Consider the following 16,178-nt stretch of genomic DNA (forward strand, 5'->3'; position numbering starts at 1 on the left):
AAAAAGAAAAGGGACGCGCCCCCGGACTCACCGGGATCGTATAGACCCATATGCGTGATTGGCGAACTGGGAAAACTATTCGAGCGGATAATTGTTGGTCGGATCAACAGTTACTTGAATGAGACTCGTGCCCTCGCGCCATCGCAGTATGGGTTTAGGACGGGAAGATCCACCGTGGATGCCGTCCTCGATGTTAAAAACTTCGTGGAGGCATCGACGCGGATCAGGAAGGTAGTTATCCTGGTGAGTCTGGATATCTCGAACGCTTTTAACTCCTTGCCGTGGGCCGTTATCGTCAGGGCGATGGAGCGTGGGGGCTTTCCGAGCTACCTGGTTAATATTATCAGGAGCTATCTGGACAATCGCGCCATTGCCAAATAGGTATGGACACTTTTTGGAAAGGCGTGTCTACTGTGGGGTCCCACAGGGATCCGTTTTGGGACCTACATTGTGGAACATTGCCTATAACAGTGTCCTCCGAACCCCGTTGCCGGATGGCTCCTGTGTTGTCTGCTACGCGGACGACACGGCCCTCCTGTCAACGGGATGGGACCTGTTTCACGCTATCGTGAACGCCGAGTGGGACCTGGACGTCCTTATGAAGGAGATCGAGTGATTGGGTCTTAAAGTGACGCTGCACAAGACGGAGGCCATAGCCTTCCCTGCCTCTGCCTTACGCAGACGCAGGACTGTCCCACCCCCTAAGATTTGCCTTAGAGGGGTTTTCGTAGATATTAGGCCCAGCGTTAAATACCTGAGCATAGTGATAGACTCGAGGATGTCGTTTAGGCCCCACTTCGAGGCCCTAATCCCTAAGGCGGAGGGTATCCTTCGGTCCCTTAGGAGACTCCTTCCGAATCTTCACGGACCGGGGGAGAAGAAGCGACTCCTCTACGGCGGCGTGATCCACTCGGTGCTCCTTTATGGGGCGCCGGTGTGGTGGCGCGCCATCATGGAGGATACGAAGATCGGGCGGGCAGTTCGGAGCCTCCAGAGAAAGGTGGCGATCCGGGTGTGCTGTGCCTATAGAACGGTCTCCTTCCATGCGGCTATGATGATTGCGGGGATAATTCCTCTCGCTCATCTAGCACCCCGGCTGGCGGAGGCGTATACGGCTGTTAGAGACGCGGAAGAACCAGTTCCACCGCGTGCTAAGGCTGTACTAGGTGCTCTTGCCAGAAGGAGGGCAATAGAAGCATGGAAGGCTGAGGAGCTTGCGTTAACAGAGATCACTGCAGCAACGGGGGTTCGCGCGAGGGCGGCTATTGCCGAACGGTTGGCTGAATGGATTGGGAGGCCGTTCTCCATCGGGACGACATTCCACACTACACAGCTGATGACCGGCCATGGCTGCTTTTCAGCATATTTATATAATATGAAGAAGATCCCCTCCCCACGGTGTTTCCACTGTGGGGGAAATGAGGATACGGCGGAACACACCTTGATCGACTGCCCGGCGTGGACGGATGCTAGGAATGAGTTGATACAGGGCGATGGGTGGAGGGCAGCTAACGCTTCCCGGGATAGTCGGGGTCTCCCTGATTGTTCCGGGGGGGTTGGGCGGCCTTTCGGACCTTCGCTGGGCGGGTCATGCGAACCAAGGAGGACGCTGAGAGGCGCCGGGAACGATCGCGTGATCAAAGACCTGTGAGCGAAAGTGCGAATATATGTGTGGAAAGAAGTGCGAACAATAGGCCGCATAGGAGAATGGCTCCAGTGCGGCCACCTCAGGCAAGGCTCCGAGCGGTTCAGGCGGCGTCTGGCTCAAGCGTCGTCTTTCCGTAGATGTAGAATATACGGACGTGAATGGGCCTAGTCAGTGCACCATGGGGGTGGGGATCGGACCACAATGTATATAGTTAGGGAATGAATGCGTCTCTGGGGACTCATAGGCTCCTGCCGAGTGCGCCGTATTGGTATGTGTGGAGATGGATGAATGAATGAGAGCAAGGCAAATTCCGGCCTGGCTCACCGAGGAGGGGATTGAGTGAATTTGTAATACGCATATGCGCGATCCCGCCCAATCCCCTTTCTCCTCAGCATGTTAGTATTAAGAAACAGGAGATTTTTTAGTCGGTAGGCGATCCGAACCTGAGGGTATGTTCAGGCGGGTTGAACCCGACACTATCCTGAGTACCGGGCTCAGAGTGCCTTTTGAAGGTTTTTCCTCCTGACGAAACAAAAAAAAAAAAAGTGGTCGGTAAAGTATTAAGTAAACAACAAGACGATACGATGTTAGGTAAGTTTTAAAATACATTCGAAAACGTATATATGTGCAGAATGGCCGTGTATGGGATGGAAAGTTATAACATTAGTTATGTCAGTGTGTGTATGAGATTAGATGATCGGCAGTTGAACAGAAGTTGGAAGATTCTAGCGTTAATTATATATGTTACGTATGTACGAGATAAATCGGTCGTTGGACCAACAAAAATATGATCCATTCTTTGTAAGGTGCATCATTTGTATAAAAGGATGATAGAGACTTGAGATATTGTGAGTAAGAAAAATAGAAGTGCGGCGTGAGTGGGTAGACAACAAAATGACGAATAACACAAAAAGAGACAGGAATTACGAAATGCGTATGCACGAATGAAAGTGGGGATGAAAAAGGCTACAAAGTATACTTGAAAAAAGAACAACGAAGAGATTTGAATTGACCAAAAAAGAGTAACGAAAAGAAAAATACAAAGAGGACATAGGACGGTCTAGAACAGAACAATCTAAGAATAAAGAGTTATATCTTAATAAAATCCATATTAATCAAAAGTAAATGATCCGAGTTATATAGCCTGTATCTTCCATATAGGATTACAAAAAATATCTTTCATATATATATTTCATATATATATAAATGTAAAGAATTTTTTTCATAGACAAAAATACATGCAGACACATATACGCACGCACGTTCACATATGATTCATTCGAAAAAAATTATAAAACTGTTTAATCAATTAGTAAGAAATTTTATTATAATTAAAAATTAATTTTATTTTTAATTTAGGTCTAAAATAAATAAATAAATTAATAAATGAAATAAAATATATAATTGTACGTTCACATTGATAATTTTTGATAAAGTTTTTTTAACAGTTATTTGGGCTGTCATTAAATCAGAAAATAAATTTTTTGTTAACGATTAAAATTAAAAAAAAAATTAAATAATAAAGCTAATAAAAATTAAATTAAAAAATATATTAGAATATAAAACTTGTAGAATATTAGAATATTGGAATATTCAAAGGAAATATTAAAACGTTAAAAGTAAACCAGGTATTTAGAAATTACTAATGCACGATTATTGCCTTACGAAAAGCAGTAACAATGTTCGCAATGGTAAACTCGTCTAACGAAAAAAAAAAAAAAAAGAATAAAAATAAAAGAAGGGAAGAGAAAGAAAAGAAAGAAAAGAATTTAATCGACATTCTAATTCTAGAAAAAATTTGATAATATGCCGAAACACATGAATTTTAAATCTTTCACGAAACTATTCGATGAATGGTAACGACAGATATATATATAGAGAGAGACAGATATTTAGATACATAGAGAGAGACAAAGACAGATAGACAAATATATAAATCAGACAGATTTTTATTTTATTTTCATTATCATTATCATCATTATCATCATTATCATCATTATCATCATTATCATCATCATCATCATCATTATTATTATTATTATTTCTTTTTTTTTTCTAGAAATAAGATTTTGGCGATACTGTAAAACATTGAATTTGACGGAACATGTAATGAAATTCACTGGAACATGACCTCCAAATAGTTCCCAGCCAATTTTTCTTTTCTTCCTTATTTATCTAATAGTTCATTATACTTTAGTTATCATCGATATTGCATTTAAAATTACTGATATGGAATAATTAAAGAATTCAATAATAATGCAAAAAAAATTATACGTTCGATAGAAACAATCGTAATTTTTTTTATCTTTTTTGATTCCAAAAAAAAAAAATTGAATAAAATACGAGAAAAAGATAATAATGAAAAATAAAATTGTATACTCGATGAAAATGATTATAATATTACTTCAGGATATTTTTATTATCCTGTCTAATTTAAAAAAAGATTAAAAAAAAAAAACAGAATAAGGATAAAATAATAACTAACAAAAATTGTACGTTCAATTGAAGAAGTTGTAATTTTATTTTTATTTCTTTTTTTTATCATATTTAGCATTTTCAGAGATCAATCGACGCTGACATAACAATGTTACTGTCCATTCTTTTCATTATATTTTCTGTATCTTGCAAACTATTAGAATGATTGGACATGCGGACTACATCTTATAAAAGGAGTAATTCTTTTATCTTTTATTTATTCATTAATTAATTTATTTGTTTTCTTTTATAAAATTTCATCATCGAAAATATTCCCACGATTGATGTAATGCAATTTTTTTCATAAAGTTTCGTTATCAAAACTATCCTCACATAAATATTTACATAATTAACGTACATTTTTAATAATTTACATAATTAATAATTAAATACGATTGAATTGAATTTATTCTTGCCTATAATCAATTATTTTTGCAGTTTTGTACTTTGTAGAAATGGCATAAACGTTTCTTTTACTTCCGTCATATTTTCCCGTTTTTAATTTTGTACCGAAAAAATCTCGGTATATTGGTTTTATTAGAACGCATAGCTCCAGAGTGTTTTATTTTTAATTATTGTTAAAAACAGTTTATGTACAATGAGGCCTATTAATTCTCAACATATAAAATAATTTATTGAAAATTCATTGTGACAATTTCCTATTTTTGAGGTACGTTATTATTAGAATTTATTTTGTCATTACCTATATATATATATCTTAAAATGAGAGCAATATTTTAACGCTGATTCCCACGATTTATAAATTATTATGCCAAATCTGTGTTGATTGGATTATATTGTTTATATGGAATAACCCTCTCGAATTGCATTAATAATTTATTAGTGTAGATGTATACACATCCATGTGTATACATTTTTGAATTTTTGAATAAACGAATTTATTATAACTTTTATTTTATGTAATCAGTCTGTATCGTTAACTGTATTATTTGTTAAATGCAAAAATATAGTAATTTGTAGAAATCTTATGAATGGTAAAATCTTTACGAATATTAGTAATTTTGTAATGACTCTTTCAGAGCAATCATTTGAATTTTTATTTTTTTTTATCTTAATTATTATTATACATAATATAATTTTATTTCATCACAATTTACAGGAACTTAAGTCGCGTTACTATTTTGTTTATTTTATTTTCATCGTTTCTATTATATATTTAGTATAAAAATTCATCTTCATTATAATAATTACTTGAAACATATTATTAAATGTCATATAAAAAACGTTTAACCTGCTATAGTTTTTATCAAACTAGCCTAAAAGTAGTTTACGCGTTGCCCGTCACGGTGTTCATATGTGACTGCAGTTTGTTTCTCCTGTATTATCACAGTTAATTATCAGTAACAGGAGTACAGTAGTAAATGTTTATAATTGTAAAAATTGAATGAACATTGACAGTTAATAAATTTTGAACATCATCGCTAATAAACTTGCAAAGTTTTCTTGGTAACATTGTAAAATTTTCGCACCAGGTATGCTAGTCCTTCCTTCTTTTACATTTCATGGTTTACTCTTCTTTGGATAGATATATTTGATGGCCTCAGTGTTTCTCAATCATGGCACTGTGTTAGATGCATTTGATTCCCCTTGCTTTCTTTTTGATTTTTTCTCCCTAAATACCAGGTATATTGCACAGACGATTAGTACAATTTAAATATACTTCTGTTGAATTGGTTGGCGGTAAACTTAAAATTTCTAACTTTTTCGTTGTGGTCGGTAAAAAGCTAAAATAAGTTTTCATAAAGATTAAATCTTGTGCAAGTTTTTCTTATTAAACCATATCTTTTGCAATTTTAATTACTGTAACATTTATTATATTAAAATGTTCAACTACTATTAACATAAAAAATAGAATAAATACGTATGCATATACAAAAAAGTTTTTCTTACCAAATGATTGCATATTACTTATATTTCTTATTTTATCAAAATGTTCGATATAAAATAGTCCAGTTTCAATTTACGTATTCCATCTAATTAAAATAGGTTCTAATGGCAAAAGAATATTTTGTAATTTTTTCTTATACACTTCAATACGAAGTGATGTTTTGAAAAATACTTTCTTCACAGATTTTTACCAAAAGTTTTTAAATTTTTATTATTATGTCACGAATCATGTCTTGAATATAAAAAAAAAACAAAGTTAAAAATCTTGTTTCTTTCGACCCGTCTATTACAATCTAGTAACTTGCCTCGTTTTCGGTTAGCGCAAAATTCCGCTCGGGATTGAGACTGTTTTTATTCTCTCTGTGAATGATACTTCGAAGGGCGCATTTATCTTAGAACTCCGAAGTTTCGATATTTCTCGAAATGCTTATCCTTTTATTGATGACGTCACTGATTAAGAATGTAGTTCACCTCCAAATTAACTCTTGACCATTAGTATCTTTTTGGCCCTTACCATCTATGTGGCTCGAGATTAGTATACAAACACGCACAGAATGACGCAAGACACGGCACTTGAGAAAAAAATGGATGCACTTACTTTGTTTCGTGATCCCCGTAAATTCCGCTTCGATCGTCAAAGACCTGGGAATTCGCGGGTCATGGGGTAGTAAATGAACTATTGATACCGGCTCCTGATTGAACATAATTGGGATGAGACGGTAAGGTCCTTCGTTCTTCTAAATCGCTTCCTTGCTGCCATAAATCCCGATGACATCGGTGAAGTACATATGGGTATCATGTAACTCGCGAGAAGCCGGTACAAAAGATAATTCCTATCGGTACGACGCGTTCTTGGCATACATGAGGATTTCAGGAGAAAAGATGAAGATTCACTCGTGCGAGTCATACGCATCTCTAACGATATAAGTATATAAAGTTTTATTTATAACTCCCTTTAGGTCGGGCTTGAATGTGTCATATAATGATTTTAATGATTGATAGAAATAAGTTTCTTTAAACTTGTATTGTCCTGTAGAATAATAAAGAGATCGAAAAATATGTAAAGGTGTATCCCCATCTTATATCTAATGCGTATTACATTGATATGATGACTCCCTATATGGTGGACATGAGGAAAAAAGAATTATGCGCTTTTTGCTAAGTGTAAGAGTGGCATCGGACATAACACTGTGTAAACCAACAACTGACTGCCGTATCTAGAAGGCATCAGCCGCTGTAAACTAATAAATGATTGCCGCGTATAAGCGGCGTCAGTCTCCGTGGGCCGAAAAATTACTGTCGTATGTAGACGGCGTCAGCCGCTTTGATGCATCAAGTGATTGCCGTATGTAGACGTTACCCCTCGCGAAAGGGTTAAGATTATTTTTATGTTCAGCAGGGATGTTTACTGCACTTATCTTTGGATTTTGTTTTATTTTTCGAATTATACATTGGTTAGTGTACTAATTTATTTTGATTTTACATTTGTTTCGTGGATTATCCATGTCTATCAATGATTCTTGGAATTGCGAACCATAGTGGTCTACTTATAATTTTAGAAATTTCACTCAGTGTTTTGTACTTATTATATAAATATATAATAATTTTCTTTTCTTCTTCACTAGTTTCATTTTCGTCCCACTTTATAGTTATCATTGGTGAATATGATTAAATTTATAATATTGTCTATATTTACAATGCCTCCAGATATACTGATCCTACATATATTGATATAAGATGTATTATCTTATATTTAACCCATGTACAATATCACGAATCAAGGACTCTACGAATACTTATTACACGTATATTTTCTGCTTATTTCTGAAGAATTGTAAATATTGTAAACACAAAAGAAAACTAACTTAATTTTAAATCTTAGGATCTTCAATCGTAAAATCGAATCACATGTGGTTTTAAGTCCATCTTGATTCTATTAAAATCTAAATAAAACCAAGTTTCGTTGGTTTCTCGTCTTTTATTTTTATTGTTTATTATTTGTTCTGCGTACCGATTCATCTCCGTTACAATATTTTCCCAGAATATATCAATTATTATATTAATAATATCTAATTCTTTTTTGTTTGCACTTAACTTGTGTAAAATTGCTACATTTAGGCAGGAGTGTCTATATAATACCAGATTTTCAGTTCATTATTTTTTGCTTTCCAAATCCATGTTTTGATAGCTGATAATTCTGATTATTGAAGATGATATTGACAATTAATGGTCTTTATTATTGATATCATCTTTAATAACCAAAAGCTTACGACATTTTCGTACAGAAAATAAAATATTAATACTGTCAATATCACTACTAAAAATATCTATCAAATGATTATTCGCAAAGTTAACAGAATATTCACTGTCCTCATCAACACTAAATTTTCTTTTTGAAAATATTTTTCAAAAATATATTTGAACCTGCGAATGCGATCAAAAATAACACATAATTGAGAAAAAAGACATCGGGAAAATTAACAATGAGTCTAATCCGGCTAAGACAAAAAGACATCGGGAAAATCCGAGTCAGAACTGTACTGTGCACGTTGGACCCGATCATGATAATGACAAATGTTTACGTTTAGCCCGATCGACTTATTACGGCTTTTACATGTTTGGTCCGATTTCCTTACCACGAATCTCATACGATATTGTAGGCAAAGAGATAATCTGGTCTGGGCACGTTCTAGACTATTGGCTATTATCTTCATTCTAAATGAAGAAATGTTTTATTTTACGATCGGTCATTCGACCGATCGTGGTAGGAATAGGTATACATGAAGTGTCGGTAGGTTTAGTGATAAGTCATTGCAATGCTATTGTTGCTGGTGATATGGGAAAGATTATTTTATGTGAGAAAGTGCAAGTTAAAAGTATATATTCAAATTAGATTTTTTGAAGAGAAGATAGACACGTTATATAGGAAAGATTTGCAGATTTTCAACCATCTCAAATACACAAACAGGTACAAAACATTACTTTTTTTACTATTGTAAACTTTATATTTTCTTCTATTACTGTATAATTTATTATAATTAGACAGCAATCGAGTTTTGAATGTCTAATTATTCTACACAAGAAATAGAACAACCGGTACAAATTTATATCCAATTCAAGAGGCCATCAAACGGTATGACAAGTGACCCATTATCATTTAAGATGTTACCATTAGATACAGGTATGCTTGCTTTCATGATTTATTGATCTTTCTGAAATTTCATTTCTTTGATTATAATACATATGATAAAGTGTTAACAACCGAGACTACTATGTTTCCCAATATAGTACCAAAGGAGCCTTGTAATATCGATGAATATAATAATAATGATTTTGACATAAAAAAATAAATAATAACATTTCCGCATTGAATAACTTGTATAATATAAAAATATTACAAATTCTTGGAATGGAAATACTAACATTGATAAAAACAATGTAAAGAATGTTGAGAGTTTTATGAAAAATACTATTCATTACGAAAATAAAGAAATATCAATACAGTTTAATAACATGATGAAAGAAAATATAAAAATCAATAAATATATTACTGGTAATGATACCAGTAGGGAAAATAATATATTTTCCAACAATTATACAGAAATAGTTGATAGTCAATCAGAAATTATTTCTCAAGCAAAGTTACAATTAACGTATAATATATAAATTTATAAAATATTTAAATAAAATTTTTAAATAAATTATTAAAAACAAACATGAGCAACTTCAAACATAAATCTGATTGTTTTGATTATATGAAAATAGGAAAGTGGGTACTTTCAAAGAGAAAAAAAAAATACAACTGAGATTAAAAGCGAGATTGAAGATAGTAATAAATGATTAAACGATTTGATACCGCAAGTGGAAGAATTAGATCAAATTTACGCAGATTCGCATACAAAATTGTTACAAGCAGCTCTTGATCAAAATTTGGTTAAACGATCTATAGGTGTAGATATTTCTGATAATCAAATCTATAAGTCTTTAAATGGCTATGAAAAATCCAATAAAGTTACTTGATATACCTAATGAAAGAAAATACGAAGATGTATCAACTCCAAAGCAGGATTTGTAACTTAATGTCAGTGTCTTCATCAAAGGCAGCGAAAAAAGACGTAACACAAAAATTAAAAAAGGATTACTTCTCCTACCACGTAAACATATACGTAAAATATCTTCAATGCTTGTTCTACCATGGCCTACATCCTCTTAATGTTTTTTTTCTAAACTATTTGCGGAGAAAATGAAAAAAAAAGAAAACAAAGATATCACTTCCAGTATACCCATAGGCACTAATAATCGTTTGTTTAATGCACACGAGAATGCTTCGTTTTTGTTTAAAAGTATTCAAGATAATTCTGTAACACAAATAGACGTTGCATTTCAAGTATAAATAGTATTAAATTTCTTACATTAGAAAATAATGAAATACCATCTTATGGTGCTGACTTGACTGAAGTCAAGCACTATGTTCTTTATACTACTATGGCACCACATACAAGAGCATCTGAATTCAATGAAATGTCTTTTTATAATAGTTCTGTGAAGGGGGAAAATATATTAACAGAAAGAAAAAGATCTTAATATTCGATAGAAAAATGTTAATTGTCTATTTTGTTTCTTTTTCTTTTTTTTTGTCGAAATTGAAAGTGTTATATACCTTCTTCCTTATATTATAATCGCATTAAAAATATTCAAACCATGGCAACGATTATATTATATTATTGCGACATTATCGAATTTTATAGCATGAAATACTTTTACGAAACATTTCTGCTTTCAATGACGTATTTTCATGCTATAATATAACTTTATAATCAAGCAGAACTTTTTGGAAAATTAGATTGTAAACTTTTTTTGAACCTGCACATCACTAATCTGATGTCATGTTTAATATACTATTGGAATGTTTTTGTTGCTTATATAACTTAACGTCATAATTATTTTATTGTCTATTATTTAAGATTTTATAAAATTTTTTATATAATATTTCTAGATTATTTATAGATTTTATAGGATATGGTTTTCGTTTGTTAATAGAAAAAATTTTAATGAACAATTAACAGGACATTAAAATATATGGGGTCTTTGTAAAAAAAACTAAATTTTTTTATTAGAATAACCGAACATTAATATACAAAACTTTCTAGATAATCGTGATTCGTCCAGGCGAAAGAGACAATCATTTAATAACAGCCCAAAAACGATAGTCTTGAAACATATACATTATGCAAAAAATACTTAGATGATTGCTATAATTCAAGTATTGAGACCATTAGGGAAGATATAGGAGAACATTACATATGGATTTCTGAAAACGACCAATGCAATAGGGCAATACATTGCAAATTTAATAGTAGCATAGCTTTGTGAGGATGAAACGACAAAATTACACTTATTGTGTTCTAAAATAATAGAAGAAATAAATTATGCAACTATATTTCACTTTATAAATTCAGTCTTAAGAATTCTGTTATAAGAATGCAACACCATACATAGTATGGGGAAGAAGCAGAGAAGGAATTGAAATTATTTCGTGCAAACATGATACATATTACATATGTAGTGCATAGTTTACACAGGATAGCTGAAGAAGTGCAATTCTATTTTCTAATTATTAATATATTAATATTATCTGTGAAGAAAATAAAAGCACTACTTCGTATTGAAGCGTTCTGTAAATGAATATGCTTAAAAGCAACTTGAAATCGAATACATAGACACTATGATCCTCAGATAATTATTAAAAAATTCATGTTGAAAACGTCGAAACATACAGAAAAACAATAAAGATGCTAAGAGAAAAAATGCAAAACATTATACTCATCAAAGGATACCAAAATGTATAATGCCACCGTAAAGAGATTACACTATTCGTTTTTATTGTTTTATGATACAATCATAAAACTCACAGTAAACCAAAATTCGCATTGAAAACTAATGTAAAGGGAATGCTAAAATTAATAACTTGGAATTGTAATGCGGTATAAAGAAAAAATATCGAACTACAGCAATTTCTCTATCAACATATGATTGACATATGTCTATGGTTATATGACTACAGAAAATACGTGAAACATCGCTTAGTTAGTTTAAGATAAATCCATTCGACATATAAACAACACCAAATAAATCAAACAGAGCAAAAGGAAGGACAGTAATTTAAGTTCAAAAAAGAATAAAATACTATCTGATGCAAGGAGTAAAAGAAAAATACGCACAGACCATCAACATTATAAAATTGTTGAGAAAATAACAAATTCTTATAATATCATGCTATATTTCACCGAATCATATATTACGAGGGCAGTCCCAGAAGTATCTGACGTAAGAAAACACAAAAAATTTGAGAAGAAATATCTTTATTTCTCTACATAGTCTCCTTTTAGCTCGATATTAGCGATCTTCAATAGCTTCGATAACCTGTTTATAGAGAGAATCATTGACCTTCAAAATAGCCACTAATCGTAGACTCTATCTCTTCATAGCAAATCTTTTACCACCGAGCCATTTCTTCAAGTTCAGAAATAGAAAATAACACAAGGGGGCTAAATGTGACGAATAGGGTGCGTGAGAAAGCAATTCGAACTTTAACACATTAATTTTGGCAATTTGTAGTTCACACATTCAATAACGGATATGTGAACTGATGCGTTATCTTGATGAAAAAAAACTTTCTTTTTCGTCAAATGCAATCATTTTTTCTTGATTTCATGATTCAAACGTTGCAATAAGTTCGCATAATACTCGCCGTTTATTGTTTCTCTTTTCTGAAGATAATGAAAATTATCCCATGCACATCCCAAAAAACTGACGCCATGACCTTGTCTGCAGATGAAATTGCCTTCGCCTTCTTTGAATCCGATTCTCGTCTTTCAGTCCATTGCTTTGACTATTCCTTCGCCTCAGGTGTGAAGTAATGGATCCATGTTTCATCCATGTTTATGAATTGACGCAAAAATTCGGCTTTATTGCTAGGAAACTTCGCTAAATACTTGATTCAAACATCTTTACGACATTGTTTTTGTTTCATGTGAATAATCGCGGCATCCATCTTGCGCATAGCTTTCTTATGTTCAAATTTTCAGTCAATATACGATGTATAATACTTTTTCAAATGCCTACTATGTCTGTTATCTCGCGCACTTTCACTTGACGGTCATATTATACCATTTTGTGGATTTTCTTCAACATTTTTGGCATGGTCACCTTATTTGTACGACCATTGCGATGTGCGTCTTGGCAACTCATATGGTCTCGTTTAAATTCTGTTACCCAATATTTTACTGTTGTAAACAAAGAAACAGATTCTCTTAAAGTGGAATCTAGCTCCGCTTTGATATTGGTTGGACTGACATCTTTCCAATGAAACTATCGTATCACATAACGATGAACAATTTTGTCCATGTTTACAAATTCACTAAGAGCGTTCACTAATGATGGCTACCAGATAAATATTGAACAACGTACCGTCGTCAAACTTTAAACTAAAGCTTTATAAGGTTGATATTTTCTTCTATAGTCATTATTTTCAAATAACCGCTATCTATATGTCAGATCGGGTACTTCTGGGACTATCCTCGAAATTGAAGAAGAAATAAACTAAATATTACCCAAACAAAACAATTACATAATAAGAAGGGATTTCAATGGGGATCACGAATAATTACAAGAGACAGACTTATACAAAAAGTGATAGAAAACTAAAAACCAACTGTAATAACGAAAGATAAACAAACTCATTGACCGACAAACATTGAAGTAGTTACAGGTATTATAGATTTCTTTAACACAAATCTTACACTATACATAATAAAGGTAAGGACATTACAAGAATTAAATTCGGATAGTGTCTCTACTTATATTATGCATCTTTGCAGTAAACCATGATTAACTAAAGCAAGTACATTAACAACTGGAAAAATGAACTCGAAAGAATTTAATAAAGAATTAGATAAACAAATAAATTGCAATATACAACTTAACATAATAGAGGATATCGAAGAAGCAACGAAAGAACTCAGGAAAATAATTCAAATAGCAGCAACATTATCAACACCGCCGATGACCAATGTAGCATACAAATTCAACGAAACTCCAATGTATTGGGTTGGTAACTAAGTGATTGCAGATTTTAAATAAGAAAGAAAATTCAACATTTTTTCTTAAAAATATATCTTTATTCAATTAGGCATTGTCCGTTTTTGCCGATGACCTTCTGCCATCTTTCAGGCAGTGTCATAATTCCATGTTCATGAAACTTCTGATTTTTGCCAGCAAAAAACCGAATTAAATGTCATTTTACATTACCAGCGTCATTAAAAATTTTACCATTTAAGGAGTTCTGCATGGAACGAAATAAATGATAATCTGAAGGCGCAAGGTCAGAGCTATATAATGGATGTGATAACACATTCCAATCTAGTTCCAAAAATTTTTGACGAATGACTAAAGATGTGTGGGCCTTTGCATTATAATGCCAGAAAACAACACTCTTACGATTTGCCAATTCTAGCCGTTTTTCTTGAACTACATCGCTCAGTTTGGCGAGTTGTTCAACGTACACGTTTGAATTAATCTTTTGATTTTTTGGTAAAAGTTCAAAGTGCAGAATTCCTTTATAATTCCACCAAACTGACGGCATAATCCTTTTTTGATGAATCTTAGCTTTTCGTATCGTCTATGCTGGTTCATCTTACATCACCCACGATCTTTTCCAATTAATGTTGTTATAAACTATCGACTTTTCGTGACTAGTTATCAGTCGTTTCAGAAATAAATCAATTTATTTCGTTGTGTTTCAAAAACGAATCGCAGATGCTAATGCGTTGCATCAAATGAATTTATTTAAGCTGATGATGTATCCATAAATCGAGTTTCTTAACATAATCAAGCTGTTTTAATTTTTTTTGAATGCATGTATGTGATATTTTGAGCTTTTCTGCAATATCACGTGTTGTACTATGACGATCTGAATCGATAATGGCCTTGATATGGATCTCATCGATTTCAACTGGACGGCCAGATCGTTGAGCATTTTTCAGTGAAAAATCACCAGAACGAAATCTGGCAAACCAATTTTGACAGTGCCTTTCTTTCAAGGCTTCATTTTCATATACGGCACATAACTTCTTTTGTGCTTGCGATGCGATCTTGCCTTTTCGGAAGTAATACAATAAAATATGTCTGAAGTGCACGGCTTGTTCTTCCATTTTTTAATTGGGATAAAAACAAAACTAAATCACTAATCGATATAATTTTTTTATTAAATTAAAGGTAGAAGTTCAAATAATAAGAAAAAAATGTAGGTTAGATGCTTTAAACACGTTGACAAAACAAAAGAAAGTGCTAAGACTATCTATTGACAAAATTCGCAATCACTTAGTTGTCAAACCAATATATAATAAAAACAATGAAAGAGACATGTAAAGGAAGAAACGTAAAGAAGAAAAAAGGAAAGTGGAGAAAATATAGAACAACCATGCTCGAAGGATTACTTAACTAGCACAACAGACAATTCAGAAAGCTTATCAAGGAACATAACAACAATAAAAATTATATAACAAATCAAACATATACAATCGATCCGTTAAACGCGGATAATACGTGCCTATCTGATTATTGATTATTAAAAAATTTTTTCTATTCAGATAGAAAATTCGTTACAAGATCAGTTAAGATACTTTTAGGTAATTCGAATCGGCGTATTACATTTTTTATGATTACGTCTGCGATTTCCTCCGAAGAAACTTATCGGAGTGATATAGAATACTTGGTTAATAGTCATTGAACTGTTAATAGGTAACTATTTCCTGTTTGTGTAGTAGGCATTGGACTCACAATATTTATTGAAATATTGTCAAACGCCTTTCTAGATATATCTGTAATTGTCATCGATTGATGCATCTTTAATTAACCAAGCTTTTTCGTTTAACAACTTTGTGGAATTTTGTATATATTTTTGAATATCGGTTTTCAATTTAGACCAGTTTTTTTTTTTTTTATTTTTGTCGTATCCTAGCGCACGTCTTCGTAACTCTTTTATGAGAGAATACCATAGGATTATGCGAGAATACTATAAGAGAAGATATAATACACGATATGGTTATCGTCTATTATATTATATGTCTCATTCTCATTGATAATA

General features: G+C 32.8%; 1 protein-coding gene across 1 annotated transcript; it reads right to left on the minus strand.

Annotated features, from left to right (window-relative positions):
- Window positions 1–14,874: 14,874 nt before the first annotated feature.
- Window positions 14,875–15,243, minus strand: LOC124956181 (histone-lysine N-methyltransferase SETMAR-like). The gene has a single exon (XM_047511654.1). The coding sequence runs from the start codon at window positions 15,241–15,243 to the stop codon at window positions 14,875–14,877; it is 369 nt and encodes a 122-aa protein (XP_047367610.1).
- Window positions 15,244–16,178: the final 935 nt, after the last annotated feature.

The sequence above is a fragment of the Vespa velutina genome, chromosome 20, assembly GCF_912470025.1.
Source record: "Vespa velutina chromosome 20, iVesVel2.1, whole genome shotgun sequence".
NCBI lineage: Eukaryota > Metazoa > Arthropoda > Insecta > Hymenoptera > Vespidae > Vespa > Vespa velutina.

Bases quoted from the DNA above. Each gene is read 5' to 3' on its own strand.
- LOC124956181 (XM_047511654.1), bottom strand. From the start codon at position 15,243: ATGGAAGAACAAGCCGTGCACTTCAGACATATTTTATTGTATTACTTC.